The sequence below is a fragment of the Maniola hyperantus genome, chromosome 26, assembly GCF_902806685.2.
Source record: "Maniola hyperantus chromosome 26, iAphHyp1.2, whole genome shotgun sequence".
Lineage (NCBI taxonomy): Eukaryota > Metazoa > Arthropoda > Insecta > Lepidoptera > Nymphalidae > Maniola > Maniola hyperantus.
The window spans coordinates 2,341,110-2,356,468 of NC_048561.1; the positions used below are offsets into that span (position 1 = coordinate 2,341,110).

At 36.1% G+C, this 15,359-nt stretch overlaps 4 protein-coding genes and 1 long non-coding RNA gene across 7 annotated transcripts in view; 3 read left to right on the top strand and 2 right to left on the bottom strand.

The window, feature by feature from the left end:
* LOC138404205 (uncharacterized) overlaps positions 1-15,359 on the top strand; it is a 162,193-nt gene that overhangs the window by 97,775 nt on the left and 49,059 nt on the right. The window lies entirely within an intron of this gene.
* Positions 72-9,979, top strand: LOC117994081 (putative nuclease HARBI1). 3 transcript variants are annotated; one of them, XM_069507416.1, is made up of 6 exons: positions 72-2,132; positions 2,451-2,643; positions 2,763-2,895; positions 2,975-3,116; positions 3,316-3,570; positions 6,904-9,979. In XM_069507416.1, the coding sequence occupies exons 2-6, from the start codon at positions 2,585-2,587 to the stop codon at positions 7,038-7,040; spliced, it is 726 nt and encodes a 241-aa protein (XP_069363517.1). In that variant the 5' UTR covers positions 72-2,132; positions 2,451-2,584; the 3' UTR covers positions 7,041-9,979. The 3 variants fall into 3 exon arrangements, with proteins under 3 accessions (XP_069363517.1, XP_069363516.1, XP_069363515.1); XM_069507415.1 differs by having other exon boundaries at positions 72-253; positions 364-2,643; XM_069507414.1 differs by having other exon boundaries at positions 72-2,643.
* On the bottom strand, positions 4,025-6,846 carry LOC138404159 (uncharacterized). The gene is made up of 2 exons (XM_069507413.1): positions 6,345-6,846; positions 4,025-5,101 (listed from the first exon to the last, which is right to left on the bottom strand). Exons 1-2 carry the CDS (start codon positions 6,662-6,664, stop codon positions 4,207-4,209), a joined length of 1,215 nt encoding a protein of 404 aa, XP_069363514.1. The 5' UTR covers positions 6,665-6,846; the 3' UTR covers positions 4,025-4,206.
* Positions 10,239-14,305, top strand: LOC138404181 (uncharacterized). Its single transcript, XM_069507574.1, is given in 9 exon segments — positions 10,239-10,331; positions 10,333-10,412; positions 10,414-10,446; positions 10,448-10,506; positions 10,509-10,529; positions 10,532-10,622; positions 12,299-12,468; positions 12,471-12,943; positions 14,239-14,305. Coding segments are annotated over 9 exon segments (1,047 nt in total). The 5' UTR covers positions 10,239-10,253; the 3' UTR covers positions 14,281-14,305.
* On the bottom strand, positions 11,566-14,479 carry LOC117994232 (uncharacterized). The gene is made up of 2 exons (XM_034982124.2): positions 14,302-14,479; positions 11,566-12,262 (listed from the first exon to the last, which is right to left on the bottom strand). The coding sequence occupies exons 1-2, from the start codon at positions 14,477-14,479 to the stop codon at positions 11,667-11,669; spliced, it is 774 nt and encodes a 257-aa protein (XP_034838015.1). The 3' UTR covers positions 11,566-11,666.

Genomic DNA, 15,359 nt, shown 5'->3' on the forward strand with positions numbered 1-15,359 from the left:
AAGGAAGATCGGTTTTATCCAGTATTTCAGATACTTGGGAGAAATTTTGTTGTGGCCTAAAAATATGTCCGAAAAATTGCGAAAAAATGAAAAAAAAATCCCCAAAACGATTGTTTAAAATCAAATTGTATCGTGAAAAGAAGAAACATATCAACATATGAGGAAGCGGAACAAGAAATCGAAAACATGTGCAAATACTCTGACACAGAACAATTTGATGACACTGAAAATGAAGACCCATGTCCACTAAAACGTAAAAAAAGACAACATAAAATTCAACCCATACCCATGTTTTGATAAAATACGCTGTATCATAATGATATTTATGTATTAAAATATAATAATTATGTATTTTTATTTCAGGACAATATAACTCGAAAACGATACACTTTTGCATAAGCACTTTAGGGCTCGTGTCCTATTTTCCTGTAACCTATAATGGAAATCACTCACGATAGTTTAAACGCTAAAATAACATATTTGTTTTTAGACTTATCCACCTACGTAATTATTTTCTAAAAATTATTATAATATTCAACACAGGCCTTCCTCGTCACTACTTTGAACTTTTTCAGATACACTTAATATACAGGGTGGCCGGTGATGTGACGTCTAAAAGAAAAAATTAAATACGGGTCAGTACATGCAGGTTTCCTCACGATGTTTTCCTTCACCGTTAAAGTAATTAGTGATATTTAATTAATTAAAACGCACATAGCTCCGAAAAATTAGAGGTGCGGGCCCGGGATCAAACCGCCGACCTCCGATTAGAAGGCGGACGTCCTAACCACTAGGCTATCACAGCTTAGCAGCCAAAGGGCTTGGGACGACATAATATCGGTCTCAATATGAGATTCCCTCATCGACACCGCTGTAAGCAGGGACCGGGCGAGGCTACTGGCATCCTCTAGACCAGAGTCAGGCTACTGGCTCCATGCCTACGCCTCCTATATATCCTATATACAATCGACCAGCGGACGAGCCGGGGCTGCGGCGGACGCGCGAGAGCGCCAAAAAACAAACAAATACAGTTGTCTCGGCGCCCAATACGAATTTGTCCCGTTTGGCGTCCAGACACTGGGTCCGTGGGGCAAGGGTGCCCGGGGGCTCCACAAGGACCTCAGCAAACGCCTTAGGGAGGCAACAGGCGACCCTCGCGCGGGTAGCTTTCTCGCGCAACGACTTTCAGCGCGGGAATGCTGCCTGCATAATGGGCACCCTACCTAGGGCTCAAAATTTTGATAAGTACTTTAATTCTTAGTTTTAGTTATTTTAATTTAATGATATTTCTATGTATAGTTTTATAATGTTAGGTAGGTTATTATAATATCCAGCTGGGAGATTTGTTAGGAAATTCATTCAAAATTGTCCATGAAATTATGTTTAATAATATAGCAACTGTCTATACTATTTCAAGATTACTTTGCCAATTTCTTCACCCCCAAAACTCAACTATTGAGACTTAGATTCAAAAAAACTTTAGATAGGATGGCGCGCATTCTAAACATATCGTTCTATCTATCGTATCTAAATAAGAAACTACATATAAATAGGTAGGTATAAGAATTTGTTGTGGGCTCTTCTCAGACCTGCAGGCCGATTCAGAACACTTCGATAACATAATTATCGATCGATTCCGTAAGTTGTCGTACGATAAAATGTATTTTCAATTCAGAATAACCGTATCGACAGTAAAGTTGTCGAAACCGAAACCGAATCGAACTTAGGTAGATATCGTATGATTACGACTATCAAACGCTATTCACAACAACTTAATCGAATAAGATTTTCCGAACGTCCGATAATTTTTGATGTTTACTTATCGAAAGCTACAGGGCATTAGATATCCTTCCTTTTGTTCATCTACGCGTGTTATTTCGTAAAAAACTGTGGTAATAAATATGTTCGGAGCCGCAATTTTAAGGAGGCGAAGAAGACGCGGTGAAGAGGATGCAAGTCTTAATCTTCTGAGACGTAGGTATCTACGTACATCTAACCCGTTTGAGGCAAATGCCTTAATTTTTATGGGAAAATATCGGCTTTCGCCAGAATTGGCGTTATTTTTAGTGTCTCAAATAAGAGGAAGCATTACAGGAGGCAACAAAATTTTTGGTATAGCACCAGAAATAAAGGTGAGTTCTCCATTTGTATTTCTAGACAAAAGCAAGTTTATTTGTAGATAAGTATGACTGCTTGTTTACGAGTACTTTAGTAGATAACTTAGGAGTTAGGTACATACCTACTTAAAACTTGAGTCAGTCTTTTGTGAGTAGGTATCTAAGTACCTATCTGTCAACCTACCTCCATATGATAGGACATATGGTTCTATGATAGGACATTAACATTATAATTACCTACCTATGGTTCTACTTTTAATATAGGTTTAAATTAACAATCAGTTGTAAATATATAGGTACTCAATTATTTAAAAACTTGTACAAAATTCACAGGTTCTAGCCGCCCTTCATTTTTTGCTCATGGCAGTGATCAGAAGTCCATTGCGGGTGAATATGACATTTCCATGAGCCAACCAAGTTTGTGCAGATGCATATAGGAGGTTACGGAGGCATTAAATAAACCTCTGATGTTAACAAGGTGGATACAATTTCCTAATTCTCAAGAAATAAGGACTCTGTTGGCTAGGTAAGAATTAAAAATATTATATCCTGATAGTTTGCTTAGTGTTTTAAACGTAAATACCTAAGTAATGTTGTGTCACTTAAGAACAAACAATTGATTTCACATCTTTACATTAATTACAGACATTATGAACTGTTTTCACTCCCCGGAGTACTAGGATTTGTTGACGGTACCCATATCAATATAAAGAAACCCACAGCACATGAAGAAATATATGTGAACAGAAAATCTCAACATTCTTTAAATGTGCAAATAGTAAGTACCTATCCTAGTAGGATGTTGGTTAAGTCGTAGGTAAGAACAGATATACTTCATGTGATTTTTTCTTTCTCAGGCTTGTGATTCACAATTAAAAATACTTAATATCTTGGCCAGATATCCAGGGAGCTCTCATGACTCCTTCATCTGGTGCAATTCTGCATTGAGGAGCAAAATGCAGGACTTAAATGCACATGGAGTAGAATGTTGGCTACTTGGTGAGATTAAATTACTGTAACTGTAATCATTAATTAAGTTAACTAGTAAGCAAATAAAATGGCAATTGAAATGCTAGAGGTTATTTTAATTCATAGAACAGAATATTTTTTTATTTAAGTAAACTTTTACAAGTGCTCAAAACAATTTATCACTGGTCAGTGCTATATATTATCATGGTCTGAAATTTTCTTGTTTCAGGAGATTCTGGTTATCCATCCGAACCTTGGTTGCTCACACCAATTTTGAATGCAGCAGATGGCAGCCAGGAGGCAATATATACCGCTCGCCATATAAAAGCTAGAAATTGTGTGGAAAGATGCATTGGTGTGCTGAAAGGGAGATTCCGATGTATCCTTAAACATCGGACCCTTGAGTACGACCCTGTAAAGGCAGGCAAGATCGTCAACGCTTGTGCTGTGCTGCATAACATGTGCTTATCCGTCCACTTGCCCATAAGGCTCAACTCACACCGAAAGAGCGTCGAGGCGCAGCGAAGCGGAGTGCAGTTTGAATTTTAACTTTATTTTCATTACTATAATACTTATTATCGCATGAGTAAACTCAAACGAGTCGCGCGGATGCCTGCGGCGCCGCGGGAATTCCGGCGAATTCCGAACGGAGCCGTGCGACTGCGCGAGAAGTCGCGGGAAGTCCCGAGAATGCTCGAGCAGTCGCGAGCGACCGCTGGCAATATCCCGCCCCTCACGCCCGCTTCCCGCGCGAGCATTCGCATTCATTCCTTGCAGTTCAACGAATACAGAAGTGATGGAAATTGATGAAGAAAAGCTTATTTATTTAGTGCAAATGTACGACTGCCTATACAATATCAAATCAAGGCATTACAGCGATAAACAAATGAAAAATAACGCTTGGCAAAAAGTGGGCGCTGAAATGAATATGTCTGGTAAGTATGTATTTGTTTAATTATTTTTATTTGAAAATTAAAATAAACCATTTTTTTAAAATTTTAATTAAAATGAAAAAAAAACTTTTAATTGTTGCGATGTCGTCCGCAAATTCTAGAACTCGTTAGTTTACATACGGCGCAGTCTTTTGTAAAACTTCACACCATTTTGTTGTTAAATCTATTTAACTACGGGAAATCATTTCGTTTTGCCAAGAAACGGCACCACAAGAATTAAAATAAGTCTTAAATTTATCTCTTATAGAGATAGCATTTTCTCGGGAAACAGAATCCGCTTGAAGATTTTGTAATATACTATTTATTGGCACTGTTTCAATTATGTTTTCAAATATTTCATCATTTCTTAGGTAATTATGTAAACAAGTGCACGCTAGTATCATAATGTCCAGGTATTTGGGTTGCATTCTAATTCTCTTTTGGAAAACCTCAAATTTTTGTGTTAGTATTCCGAAACTGCTCTCTACAATACGTCTTGCACGGCTTAGGCGATAGTTAAATATTTTCTTCTCGACGTCTGTCGACATTTGGCTTCCAGGAAAAGGTCTCATTATGTGTTCATGTAGCGGGAAAGCCTCATCTCCAACAAATACATGTGGCAATGCTTCTGTCGTACCTGGCAAACATTTACTAGGTGGTATATCCAGTGTATTATTATTCAATAATTGTCCTAATCTGGAGCTGCTTAAAATGCCACTATCACTATTGCGACCGTATGCTCCAATATCGACTACAACGAATCGGTAATTTGCATCAGCTATGGCTAATAAAACTACACTGAAATATTTTTTGTAGTTATAAAATTGACTGCCGCTGTTCCAAGGTGCTCTTATATTAACATGTTTGCCATCTATGGCTCCTATACAGTTAGGAAAATTCCATTGAGTTTCAAATTCTTTTGCTAGTTTGGTCCATAGCTGAGCTGTCGGTTTTGGCATAACACGCGGCCGTAAACACTTCCATATCGCAGAGCAAGTTTCGTGAACAATTAGAAGTACAGTACTATATCCCATTCGATACTCGTGAGCTAGCGCTTTGAAACTGATAGCAGTAGTTAAAAATCTGAAACAAAATATAATTATTATCATCAGATATAGTTACACATATCGATAAATCAAGAGTAACAGCCCCGGTAGTTTGTCTACTTTTATCCGTGTGTATATATTATTATCTAGATTATTGTTACCATCATGAAAAATTAAAATCCATAAAAACATAACAAGATTGTTATATTAATAATTATATTATTACCATTTTCAGTGGAGAATTGCCAAAAGTCTTGGAAGAAATTACGAGATAGTTATAGAAAGGGCATTTCATTAAGAGAGAGTAGAAGTGGGTCAGCTAGAACAGTGGAACGCCCATTAAAATTTGAAAAAGAATTAGAATTCATAAAACCCTTCATGAAAAGCAGGAAACAAATTTCAAATTTAACGAGTTCGCCAGAAGATTCAGATATTACCACAGATGGCGAATATCAGTCTATGTCACCAAGACCGCAGTCGCAGCTATTACCGTCACCACGGCCACAGTCGCAGCTGTCAAACCAGACCTCTTCATCCAACGAACAGCCTCTCAAAATGTCAAATTTATTGTTCAAACAATATATTGAAGGAAAGCAAATAGAACATGACCCAACCATTAGTTTTTTCTTAACCATGGGCCGAACTGTGAAAACAATGCCTAAAAATATTCAAGCCAAATTAAAGGGCGAAATTTTCCGCCTTATAAATGAAACGGAAATAAGACTTGCCGATGACACCGGTGATAAAATGACACGAGATACAGCTGAATTCAACTTATCTGCCACAGGAAATAATACAACCATGCCATCTTCTTCAAATTATCCATTGGAAACAACCAGTATCAGTCCTAGATCTGTGACAGAAAATTACAATGAAACAAACATTCCAACCACATCCTTTTCATACACACCATCCAAAATACCGTCTACTTCAACAAGTTATCAAGAAACGAACACAGAAAATATCTACGAGACAAACTCCCCACTTCCGATTTATTCAACCTTAACTTCCAGATCTAGTTCATTCGACCCACCTCCATCGCCTTATATACCACAGGCTATGTCGAAATCACAACAAAGATCCTCTGATTCTGTATTGCGTGAAGAGGATTCCGAAACCAATATCGATACGACATTTGACTATTAAAGAACTGTTGCCTTAAAACTATTTTAAAACTATTTTTTATTCTTTAAAACTATTTTATTTTTTTGTTAGAATAGTGTATTTGAACAATAAATAACAATACAATTGAACCATATACTTTTTATTTACTAACTTACCTGAGGCAGACTGACAGTCTTTCTTCAGCGGAAATAGCCAATCTATAATTGGTATTTTGTTTTTGAATATGTGGCCTGAGAATTTCCAACAAACTTTCAAATTTGTCATAGTTCATTTTATAATAGTCATAATAAATGCTAGGATACAGATGTAAATTTGTGCAAAATGTTTGAAATTGGCCAAACAAACGTCTTTTCTTCCACAGGTCGTGTACCCAAATATTTCTTTTTCTTTTAAATCTTTCCCTCCTTATCTCTTCGGCCTCTTCCTCTTCTGCTTCAATTATATGTGCAATAATAATTAAATCCAAAATACCCATTTTCACTGCTTAAACACAAGTTTACTCCAGTTTTGTTGGAAGTGAACTGCGCATAGGGGAGCGACCCGTGAATTCATCCCGCGACCTCTCGAGCATTCCAGCGACTTCTCGAGCATTCCAGCGACTTCTCGAGCAGTCGCGGGAATCCGCGCGCCTTCTTTATCGAGCGGGTCGCTGCGCTTCGCTGCGCTTCGCTGCGCTTCGCTGCCCTTCGCCGCTCTTTCGGTGTGAGTTGAGCCTAAATGATAATATGCAAGATAGTGAGACTGATGAGCACTTAACCACATCTGCCTTCACTGCCCCAGCAGAATTAGCGAGGGCCATAGATGTAAGGAGAAATGTGATCCGACGGATGGCCAATATTGAAATAATTTAGATCATTTCTTAATCAGTACCCTTATTATAAATGCGAAAGTGTGTTTGTTTGTTTGTGTGTTGGTTTGTCCTTCAATCATGTCGCAACGGTGTAACGGATTGACGTGGTTTTTTGCATGGGTATAGATAAAGACCTGGAGAATGGCATAGGCTACTTTTATCCCAGAAAATCAAAGAGTTCCCACGGTATTTTTAAAAATCTAAATCCACAAGTCGCGGGCATCAGCTAGTCAATAATAGTTTTTGTGAGACAAAATATTCTTAGTTACAAGAAAATTGGTGATCTACACAATAGGCTAACAGGAAACCGTAATAAGCTTGCAACTCCTACCTTCCGCCTCAGGAAAGTCCAAAAGTCATTTGTGTGTAGGTGGGTCATAGGTATAACCTTTTATAACAAAATCCCGCAAACTATTTTGGACTTGCCTTTACACAAGATTAAAAAATCTATTAAAAGTATGCTCCTGAAAAAAGCATATTACACAAATGAAGATTATCTAAATCATAAAAGAGCGTGGATGTGACCTGCAGCTCGTTCCAGCAACGCGCAGGACTGAAAAAGTCTTTTCTTATACATGGTACCTTTCAGCACACCAATGCATATACAATAATATTGTATATCAAATCTTTGAAAAGAGCAACCGCCGAGTTTCTTGCAGGAAAGGCAAGAAACTCTTTTCTCAGTAGGAAAGGCATTTCTAACCAGTGGTACAGTACGCGGTAATGTAAAGTGTGAACCTAAACCCAAAAGTGATGATCATCGATCTTTAGAAGGAGATAGCAGATTTGTAGAGCATTGTTTCGGTCCTTGTGACCGACAAAACGTCATATGGATATGAGTGACAGAGACAACGCTCTACAAACCTGAAATGTCATTCTAAAGGCCGATGTTCATCACTTTCGGCCGCGCACTGTGCATAATTATACCCGTATTCACAAAAGTTGCTTCCTTGAGTATAGCAGCAACACTATGATAAGCATGATGTTTTGCAGTGCGTTTGGTATGCCAAGTCATTAATTTCATAAACAATACTTAAATTACTTTGCTATGCAGACGTTCCTATCCTCGTTACAATACGAAAAATCACTAGCAGTGGCAATCAACCTCCAACAATCAACATAACCTACAATAGGTACCTAATAATTTTAGTTTGACATAATTTGTGTTGCATATCAACTTAAGCTATGCAACACAAAATACAAGTACAAAATACAGTAAAAACAAGTAATAAGTACAGGACCGGACCTAAGACACTTCCTTGTGGTACCCCAGCTTTAATTTCCTTGAGTTCAGAATACGCATCTTCTTGACGAACTCTAAACCACCTATTTGAGATGTATGATTCAAGAATATCAGCAAATGACTTTGGTAGCATATTTCTGAGTTTATAGAAATGAAAAAAAGAATGAATGAAATCGGACTACGCGTTAATGAATTACAACTCAGTATACATTTTAACTTTCATCCCCTCTCCTACGGGAACCATGCTGAATTTCGGGATAAAAAGTATCCTATATTCTTCCTCATAGTGTAATATGTACGAATTGTCAGTTTAAACGTAGCATGTTCATATTAGCTGTAACATAAAAATGCAACTCAATATATCGAAGTAGGTTGCCTGCACATCGGATTAAAAGAGAGGTGATGCAAAATTATGTAGGTTAGGTAGTTAAGCAATAAGATTTAAACAATAGTATGTAAGATTTCTTTATTGGTATTGTTAGTCCATAAGGGGAGAAGATCATAAGCCGGCTCTCAATAAACATCTTCCACCGTTGCCGCATTTCATTATTACCATACGGCCACAACATATCTCAATAGTATGACCTCAAATCGTACCAAGTTTCATTGGAATCCATTCAGTAGTTTCAGCGTGATGCGCGGCCGTGATACAGACAGACAGACAGACAAAAATGAAAAAATTACAGTTTTGGGTTCAGTATCGATTATAGAGTGCCCTCGAAAATTTTTTTTTAAAAATATCTTCAATGTACAGAATTTGACCTGTTACAGTTTTATTATAAGTATTGATTAGAATAAAAATAATGACGTTGTAATATGTACGAATTGTCAGTTTAAACGTAGCATGTTCATATTAGCTGTAACATAAAAATGCAACTCCTCAATATATCGAAGTAGGTTGCCTGCACATCGGATTGAAAGAGAGGTGATGCAAAATTATGTAAGATTAAAACAATAGTATGTAAGATTTCTTTATAGGTATTGTTAGTCCATAAAGGGGAGTAGACCAGAAGCCGGCTCTGAATAAACATCTTTCACCGTTGCCGCATTTAATTATTACCTACGGCCACAACATATCTCAACGTAAACTGAAAAAACTAATTAAATCGATCAAATAACAAAAAAGTTATAAGCATTTAAATATTTCTGATTAGACAGAGATAGCGATACAGCAGTTTGACGTCACACCTACTAATGCCATAGTAGCTTCGTGCAGTTTCATACAAATTTTCGTTTTGCGAGAAAGGGATAGAAGAATCTCCCACTCCAAAATTAAAATGCCTGTAGTAACTTTGTAAATCTTTGTGGGATTTTAATTTTTTTTTCAGCGTATGTCATTATTTCTATCCTAGTTTATAATACAGTAATAATATTTATCAAATTCAAAAGTAGGCAAATACTCAATTGTAGATGATTTTTTATTTGACCTTCTTATATGTATAAGTGTATACAGGGTTACAGGAAAATAGGACACGATCCCGTTAAGGGGTTATAGTACAGGACATTAGCTATCAAACGACCCCTAAAAGTGCTTATGCGAAAGTGTATCGTTTTCGAGTTATTCATTTTTTTATTTTTTTCTTGGTAAAGGGGTGTTTGCCACTTTAAAAATTAATAAAAAAAAGGAACAATGTATTTCTGTATTGTTAATAATAAACAGTTATAAAACAAAAAAAAACTTCAAGCATTTTAAAATTACAGCCCAAAAACTACAAGTTTTCGAATTTTAAATTTAATTCTTGATAACTTGCAAATGACCCCCAACCAGGTAGAAAATTCTAGCAAATGCTATTGCTAATTGAAATTTCATGTTCGTTCGTCAGTCAGTCCGTCTCTCCGGCCGTCCGTTTGTCTGTCAGTGGACTGTATCTCGTGAACCCTAGGGCATAAACTGCGTTAAGCGTGTGCACGCACGTGAGCACGTCGCGGGCCACGCTTCTGGTGCACGCACGTGAGCACGTTCGCGTGCTTATGCGCGGGCATCGGCGCGTGCATCCGCGTACGCAGTTTTCTCAGTACAATTTTTTGACGTTGGGAGTGTACAGTCGAATAAGTAATAATGGATACATTAATGTTGTATTATTTATCAAGACGACGGCGACGACGAATTGCCAAAAAAAGACGCCAGCCGTAAGCCGTTCGTTGAATCTAGGTTACTGTGCGGGAATTCGGAAGTTTGGTATATTAAGAAAAAGAAAGGTTTTTTTTCAACTATTTAAAGTTTCATACAAGTCTATGATGAATTATATTCAAACTGGAAGCCTATTTGAAGACTAACAATCTACGATTGAAATCTACGTCAATCGTATCACCAATGGAACGATTTGCAATGACATTGCGGTAAGTAAAGACATTTCGATATTAATATCATCTTTATTCATGTAAAAAAACAGTCATTATTTAAAAAGTTTAGAACACTCATATTTTTTGCCAATTTATGTAAGTCACATTACTGTTTAGCCACATCAAGCAAGAAAGAAGAAGAAGTTCTTATTGTTTCGGCAGTGACACCTGAATATGGCTTAAAATGTTTTTCTTGATGTGGTTCACGGACCGAAACACATAACCGCACACTTATTAATCATCATATTAATCACAGTTTCTTATATTTATTAATTATATTTTGTATTTCTAAATTACACAGTTTATCTTTTTTCGTTTTTTTTTTTATCTATACCTACTTATTCACTTATTTTTTTATATACTTAATCACAACAGTCATCACAGTGTCTTGCATAAACGCTACGTTACAATTAGTCATTGATTATTCATTTGAAATACACTATAAAATCACAGGTTCAAGTTTAAAATAAAAAACACATACATTTAAAACAGTACAATAAGTCTACAATGTCTTATTATACTAATATACCTACCTTACAAAGTATTAATTATAATGACGCATATTGATTGCAATTTTTACATATGAATATTTCCCTTATTAATTATTCCCTTCTATTACTATAATCGGGTACTATATTTTTTAAAATTCTTATTTATCATCACATCATAATCACAGTTTACTACATAAAAGATTAATTTAAGAAGATGACATATGAAGGAGCAATGTTATGAGTAGGTTCAAAAAAAGGTCCATTAGTAAAAAGGGGTCTATTGATACACTTTTTATTTGACCCCAAATAGGGTTTAAGATAAAAGTGTCCGAATCGACCCCGTTTCTTTCCTTATGAACATGACCCTCAAGGCTTGTAAACTTTGGCGAATGCCCTTGTATATCATAATAATTGCACATGGACCAGAAAAAATATAATATAAAATTGCGCTTTTTACTAACTTAAATAGTTCTTCATGTTCTTCTCTTTCTTTTGTTCTTAATAATTAAACAGTCTTAATCAAATCTTCAAAGTCTTTCTTGTTACCTATTTATTCATTGTTCGTATCTGATCTTACATTTAAGGATTCTAAATCATTCGTTACCGTATTTTGCGTTAATGAAAGGTCATCAATGGTAATAATCATTTCTTTTTCAATATCAATTAAAGCTTGTAATACTTTCGTACGAAATAATAATTTTTTAAAGCAACTCAATTTTTTTACAGTTGGTAATAATGACTTAAAAAAATTCAAGTCTTCGTCCATATTATCTGCAGTGTTATTCTTCACGTAATTTAACAACTCTAATTCGAAATCAGTTGGCGATTCGCACTTACGTTTCTTGGAAGATCGTGTTTCTTTGGTAACGCTGGAGCTGGTGCTAGGTACATTAATCAAATCTTCTTCAATAATCGTATTATTTTGTGAAGTTCTCGGTGACGCGTTTTGCTCTACTGACTGATTAAAATTGTCTGCCGATTCTTCTCCTTGAGTATTCGAGTTTGAATCTAAAAATGACAGCATGTTATAGTAAACGTATGTTTTATTTGCCCTGGAACCGGAGCCTGATTTAAGTTTTTTTTTAGTAGACCTCACTCTTATATAAGTGTCTCTTGCAGTTTTCCATCTTTGCTGCAGCTTTTTCACTGAAACAATAACACAGGTATTTTATTTTATTACAGATATTTAGTTAGTGGACATACCTTCGTCGATATTCATCTGGCGTATCAGACAGGACTAACCACGGTCAGAAAAATAGTAACAGAAGTTTGTCAAATTATAATTGAAAGGTTAAAGGAAGAATGTATACCAAAATTTTCCCGTGCGCTATGGGTAGAGACTGAAAAAGGTTTTTAACGCAAGCCCAGTTTCCTAACTGCATAGGTGCAATAGACGGAAAACATATACGCATTATAAGACCTCCACATAGTGGTTCCCTCTATTACAACTATAAGCATTACTATTCTATTGTACTGCTTGCAATGTGTAACGCCAACTATGAGTTTACCTATATAAACGTGGGAGTGCAGGGTAAAGAATCTGACTCCGCAATTTTCACACAAAGCCGATTGTACGAACAAATCAACAATGACTTAATAGATATTCCTCCTGCCAAAGCATTGCCCGTAATACACAATGATAAACCAACCAACATTGCTGCAACCGCAGCTTTGCCCTATATTATTGTAGGAGATGAAGCATTTGGGTTATCTAGCCATGTCATGCGGCCATATGCTCGAGCTCTCGATTTAAACTACAAAAAAAAAATATTCAATTATAGGTTAACGAGAGCGCGACGTTATATTGAGTGTACATTTGGTATCATGGCTAATAAATTTCGCATACTCCATCGTCCATTGAACGTTGGAAAAGACAAAGCAATTTGTTTTCTTAAAACAATTTGTATTTTGCATAATTTTATAAGATCAAGAAGTCAAATTAATGACTTTCATGATATTGTCATTATACCAGACCATATACGTTCAGTTCGGGGGTTAATTGGAAATACCCACAGAGATTCGTATACATTACGCGATAGCTTCGCAGATTATTTCGTTGCAGACGGACAGCTGTCATGGCAAGATCGCAGTATTTATTGAAGGCTTTTTTATAATTTATGTACATTCAATAATTGAATTTTCACGGTTTTTTACCACACATTTTTTATTAACATAGCAGGCATATTTTAATAATATACCTAATGATTTTATTTGTTAAATTCATCGGATGTAACCAGTTGCGCCGCCATGACAGTCGAAAATTATAAGAAATTCAGTATTCTTACATTAAATAGGTAAAATGTTATGTAATTACGCATAAAATGAAACTTTTTTTCTTTCATTACACATCCAGTGATGTGTAGTTTGTACAGTGTCTAAAAACACAAGTAGGCATCTTTTTTACTAAAATATTATTGGTACTCAAACACATGTAGACGCGACACCGATTGGAGCGTGACTAACTGCATGGTAGGCAATTACCTTCCATTGCTCTTGCCTTTGAAAGCGGGCGTATAACTAATCTAGTTATATAAAATCATAGGATGTAACCAAATAACTTAGATTGTTGTAAACTAAAGTTGAGAGATGTCAAAGAAAAACCTACAAAACTACAAAACGCACGCTTATTTTACAAAGTTACTAGCCCAATTCTAAAACCAATATAATAAATATTTTAGTTGATAATTGTTTTATTTATTTACCTACCGATCCACTGTTTCTGCCCTAAAATGATTTTGAACCCTAAATACACCGATAGTGTGAAGTAGTGTGAAGCTCGCAGTCGTGAACATACTGGTTGTCTCGTGACGCGCAAAATGGCGGCGACCGCGTGGCCGAAAGAAAGAACTTTGGAATTTATCGAGCAATAATTATATAAAACCATACCAATATTATGGGACATTGTTCACACGAATTTCACAATGTTCAGAAATACGCAGTATCTCTGCACTAGTTTTGAATATAAGCATGATTTTATATTTACATAGGTAAATTATTGTAAATATTCCGAGTTTTAATTTTATAGTTGGATTAATTGTTGAAAACATTTAATTGACACAAATACAATTGAAATAACTAATTATATATAACTAATTGCATAGATTATTAAAAATAAAAATTAGGCGCAAAGAATAGTTTACCTAACCTACGTTATTATAAAATAAAAAAAGAGTGTAGGTACTTACCTTGTATGTTTTTTTCTGCTTCACTCCAGTCATCAAAATTTTCAAACAGTACTTTACAAATGTCTAGCCATGCTTTTGATTTAGCGTCCCGGTCTTTAAATATTTCGCTTGATTGGTCCCATATGGCAGGACGACACTGAACTTCAACAATTACCCTTTCTGTATCAAAATTTGTCATTTTTTGTTATGGGCCGGGCACGCGCGTGCGGTCGGTTCGAGATAGCGCTGTCAACTGAACAAGCACGCGCGTGCACCCGCTAGCGGGCTTCGCGCGTGGACCCGTCCAACGTGATGCGTGATCACGTCGCGTGCATGCGTGCCCCATTGCACGGAAGTATCACGCGACGGGCTCACGAGCGTGTGCACGCGCATGGGCACGCGCGGGTCGTTTTTGTATGGACACGCGAGAGGCACGCTTAACGCAGTTTATACCCTAATAGTTAGAGACTGGAAATTTTTACAGAATGTGTATTTTTATTGCCGCTATAACAACAAATACTAAAAATTACAAAATGGCTACCATAAAAATTAAAAAAAAATTAAAAGTGTTATTTCTTGTACGATGGTACGAAACCCTTCGTGTGCGAGCCCGACTCGCACTTGACTGATTTTATATTACCTTTTGACCTCATTGAAAAATAATCTTTAACAGTTTTGCATTAAACTCGTTTTTACATTGATTCTGATTTAATTCTTTGGCAATAGCATTTGTTAGAATTTTCTACCTGGTCTCTTTGTTGTGTAATTTTTTCTGGATCATATGATTTTTTTTGTAATTGTTTTGTACTAATGGATAGCTTACGAAACGTAGATGTTTTTAAAATAATTCGCAGGATAAGTGCCATAGTAATTTTTACAGAAAATTTGCAAGTTATTCAAAGAATTAAATTTAAAAATCGAAAACTTGTACAGTTTTTGGGCTGTAATTTTAAAATGCTTGAAGTATTTGGTCGTTTGATAGCTAATGTCCTGTACTATAACCCCGTAACGGGATCGTGTCCTATTTTCCTGTAACCCTGTATACATAAGTTATTTAATAGCTCTTGGATAATGCTCTA

What these genes read in the sequence shown, in the direction of transcription:
- LOC138404159 (XM_069507413.1), bottom strand. Translation starts at nt 6,664, where the DNA reads ATGGGTATTTTGGATTTAATTATTATTGCACATATAATTGAAGCAGAA. An exon ending in AGACTGTCAGTCTGCCTCAG is followed by an intron (nt 5,102 to 6,344) that starts GTAAGTTAGTAA and finishes ATTTTGTTTCAG; the next exon opens with ATTTTTAACTACTGCTATCA.
- LOC117994081 (XM_069507414.1), top strand. Translation starts at nt 2,585, where the DNA reads ATGTTAACAAGGTGGATACAATTTCCTAATTCTCAAGAAATAAGGACT. An exon ending in ATTCTTTAAATGTGCAAATA is followed by an intron (nt 2,896 to 2,974) that starts GTAAGTACCTAT and finishes TTTCTTTCTCAG; the next exon opens with GCTTGTGATTCACAATTAAA. An exon ending in AGTAGAATGTTGGCTACTTG is followed by an intron (nt 3,117 to 3,315) that starts GTGAGATTAAAT and finishes TTCTTGTTTCAG; the next exon opens with GAGATTCTGGTTATCCATCC.
- LOC117994232 (XM_034982124.2), bottom strand. Translation starts at nt 14,479, where the DNA reads ATGACAAATTTTGATACAGAAAGGGTAATTGTTGAAGTTCAGTGTCGT. An exon ending in AGCAGAAAAAAACATACAAG is followed by an intron (nt 12,263 to 14,301) that starts GTAAGTACCTAC and finishes TTATTGTTTCAG; the next exon opens with TGAAAAAGCTGCAGCAAAGA.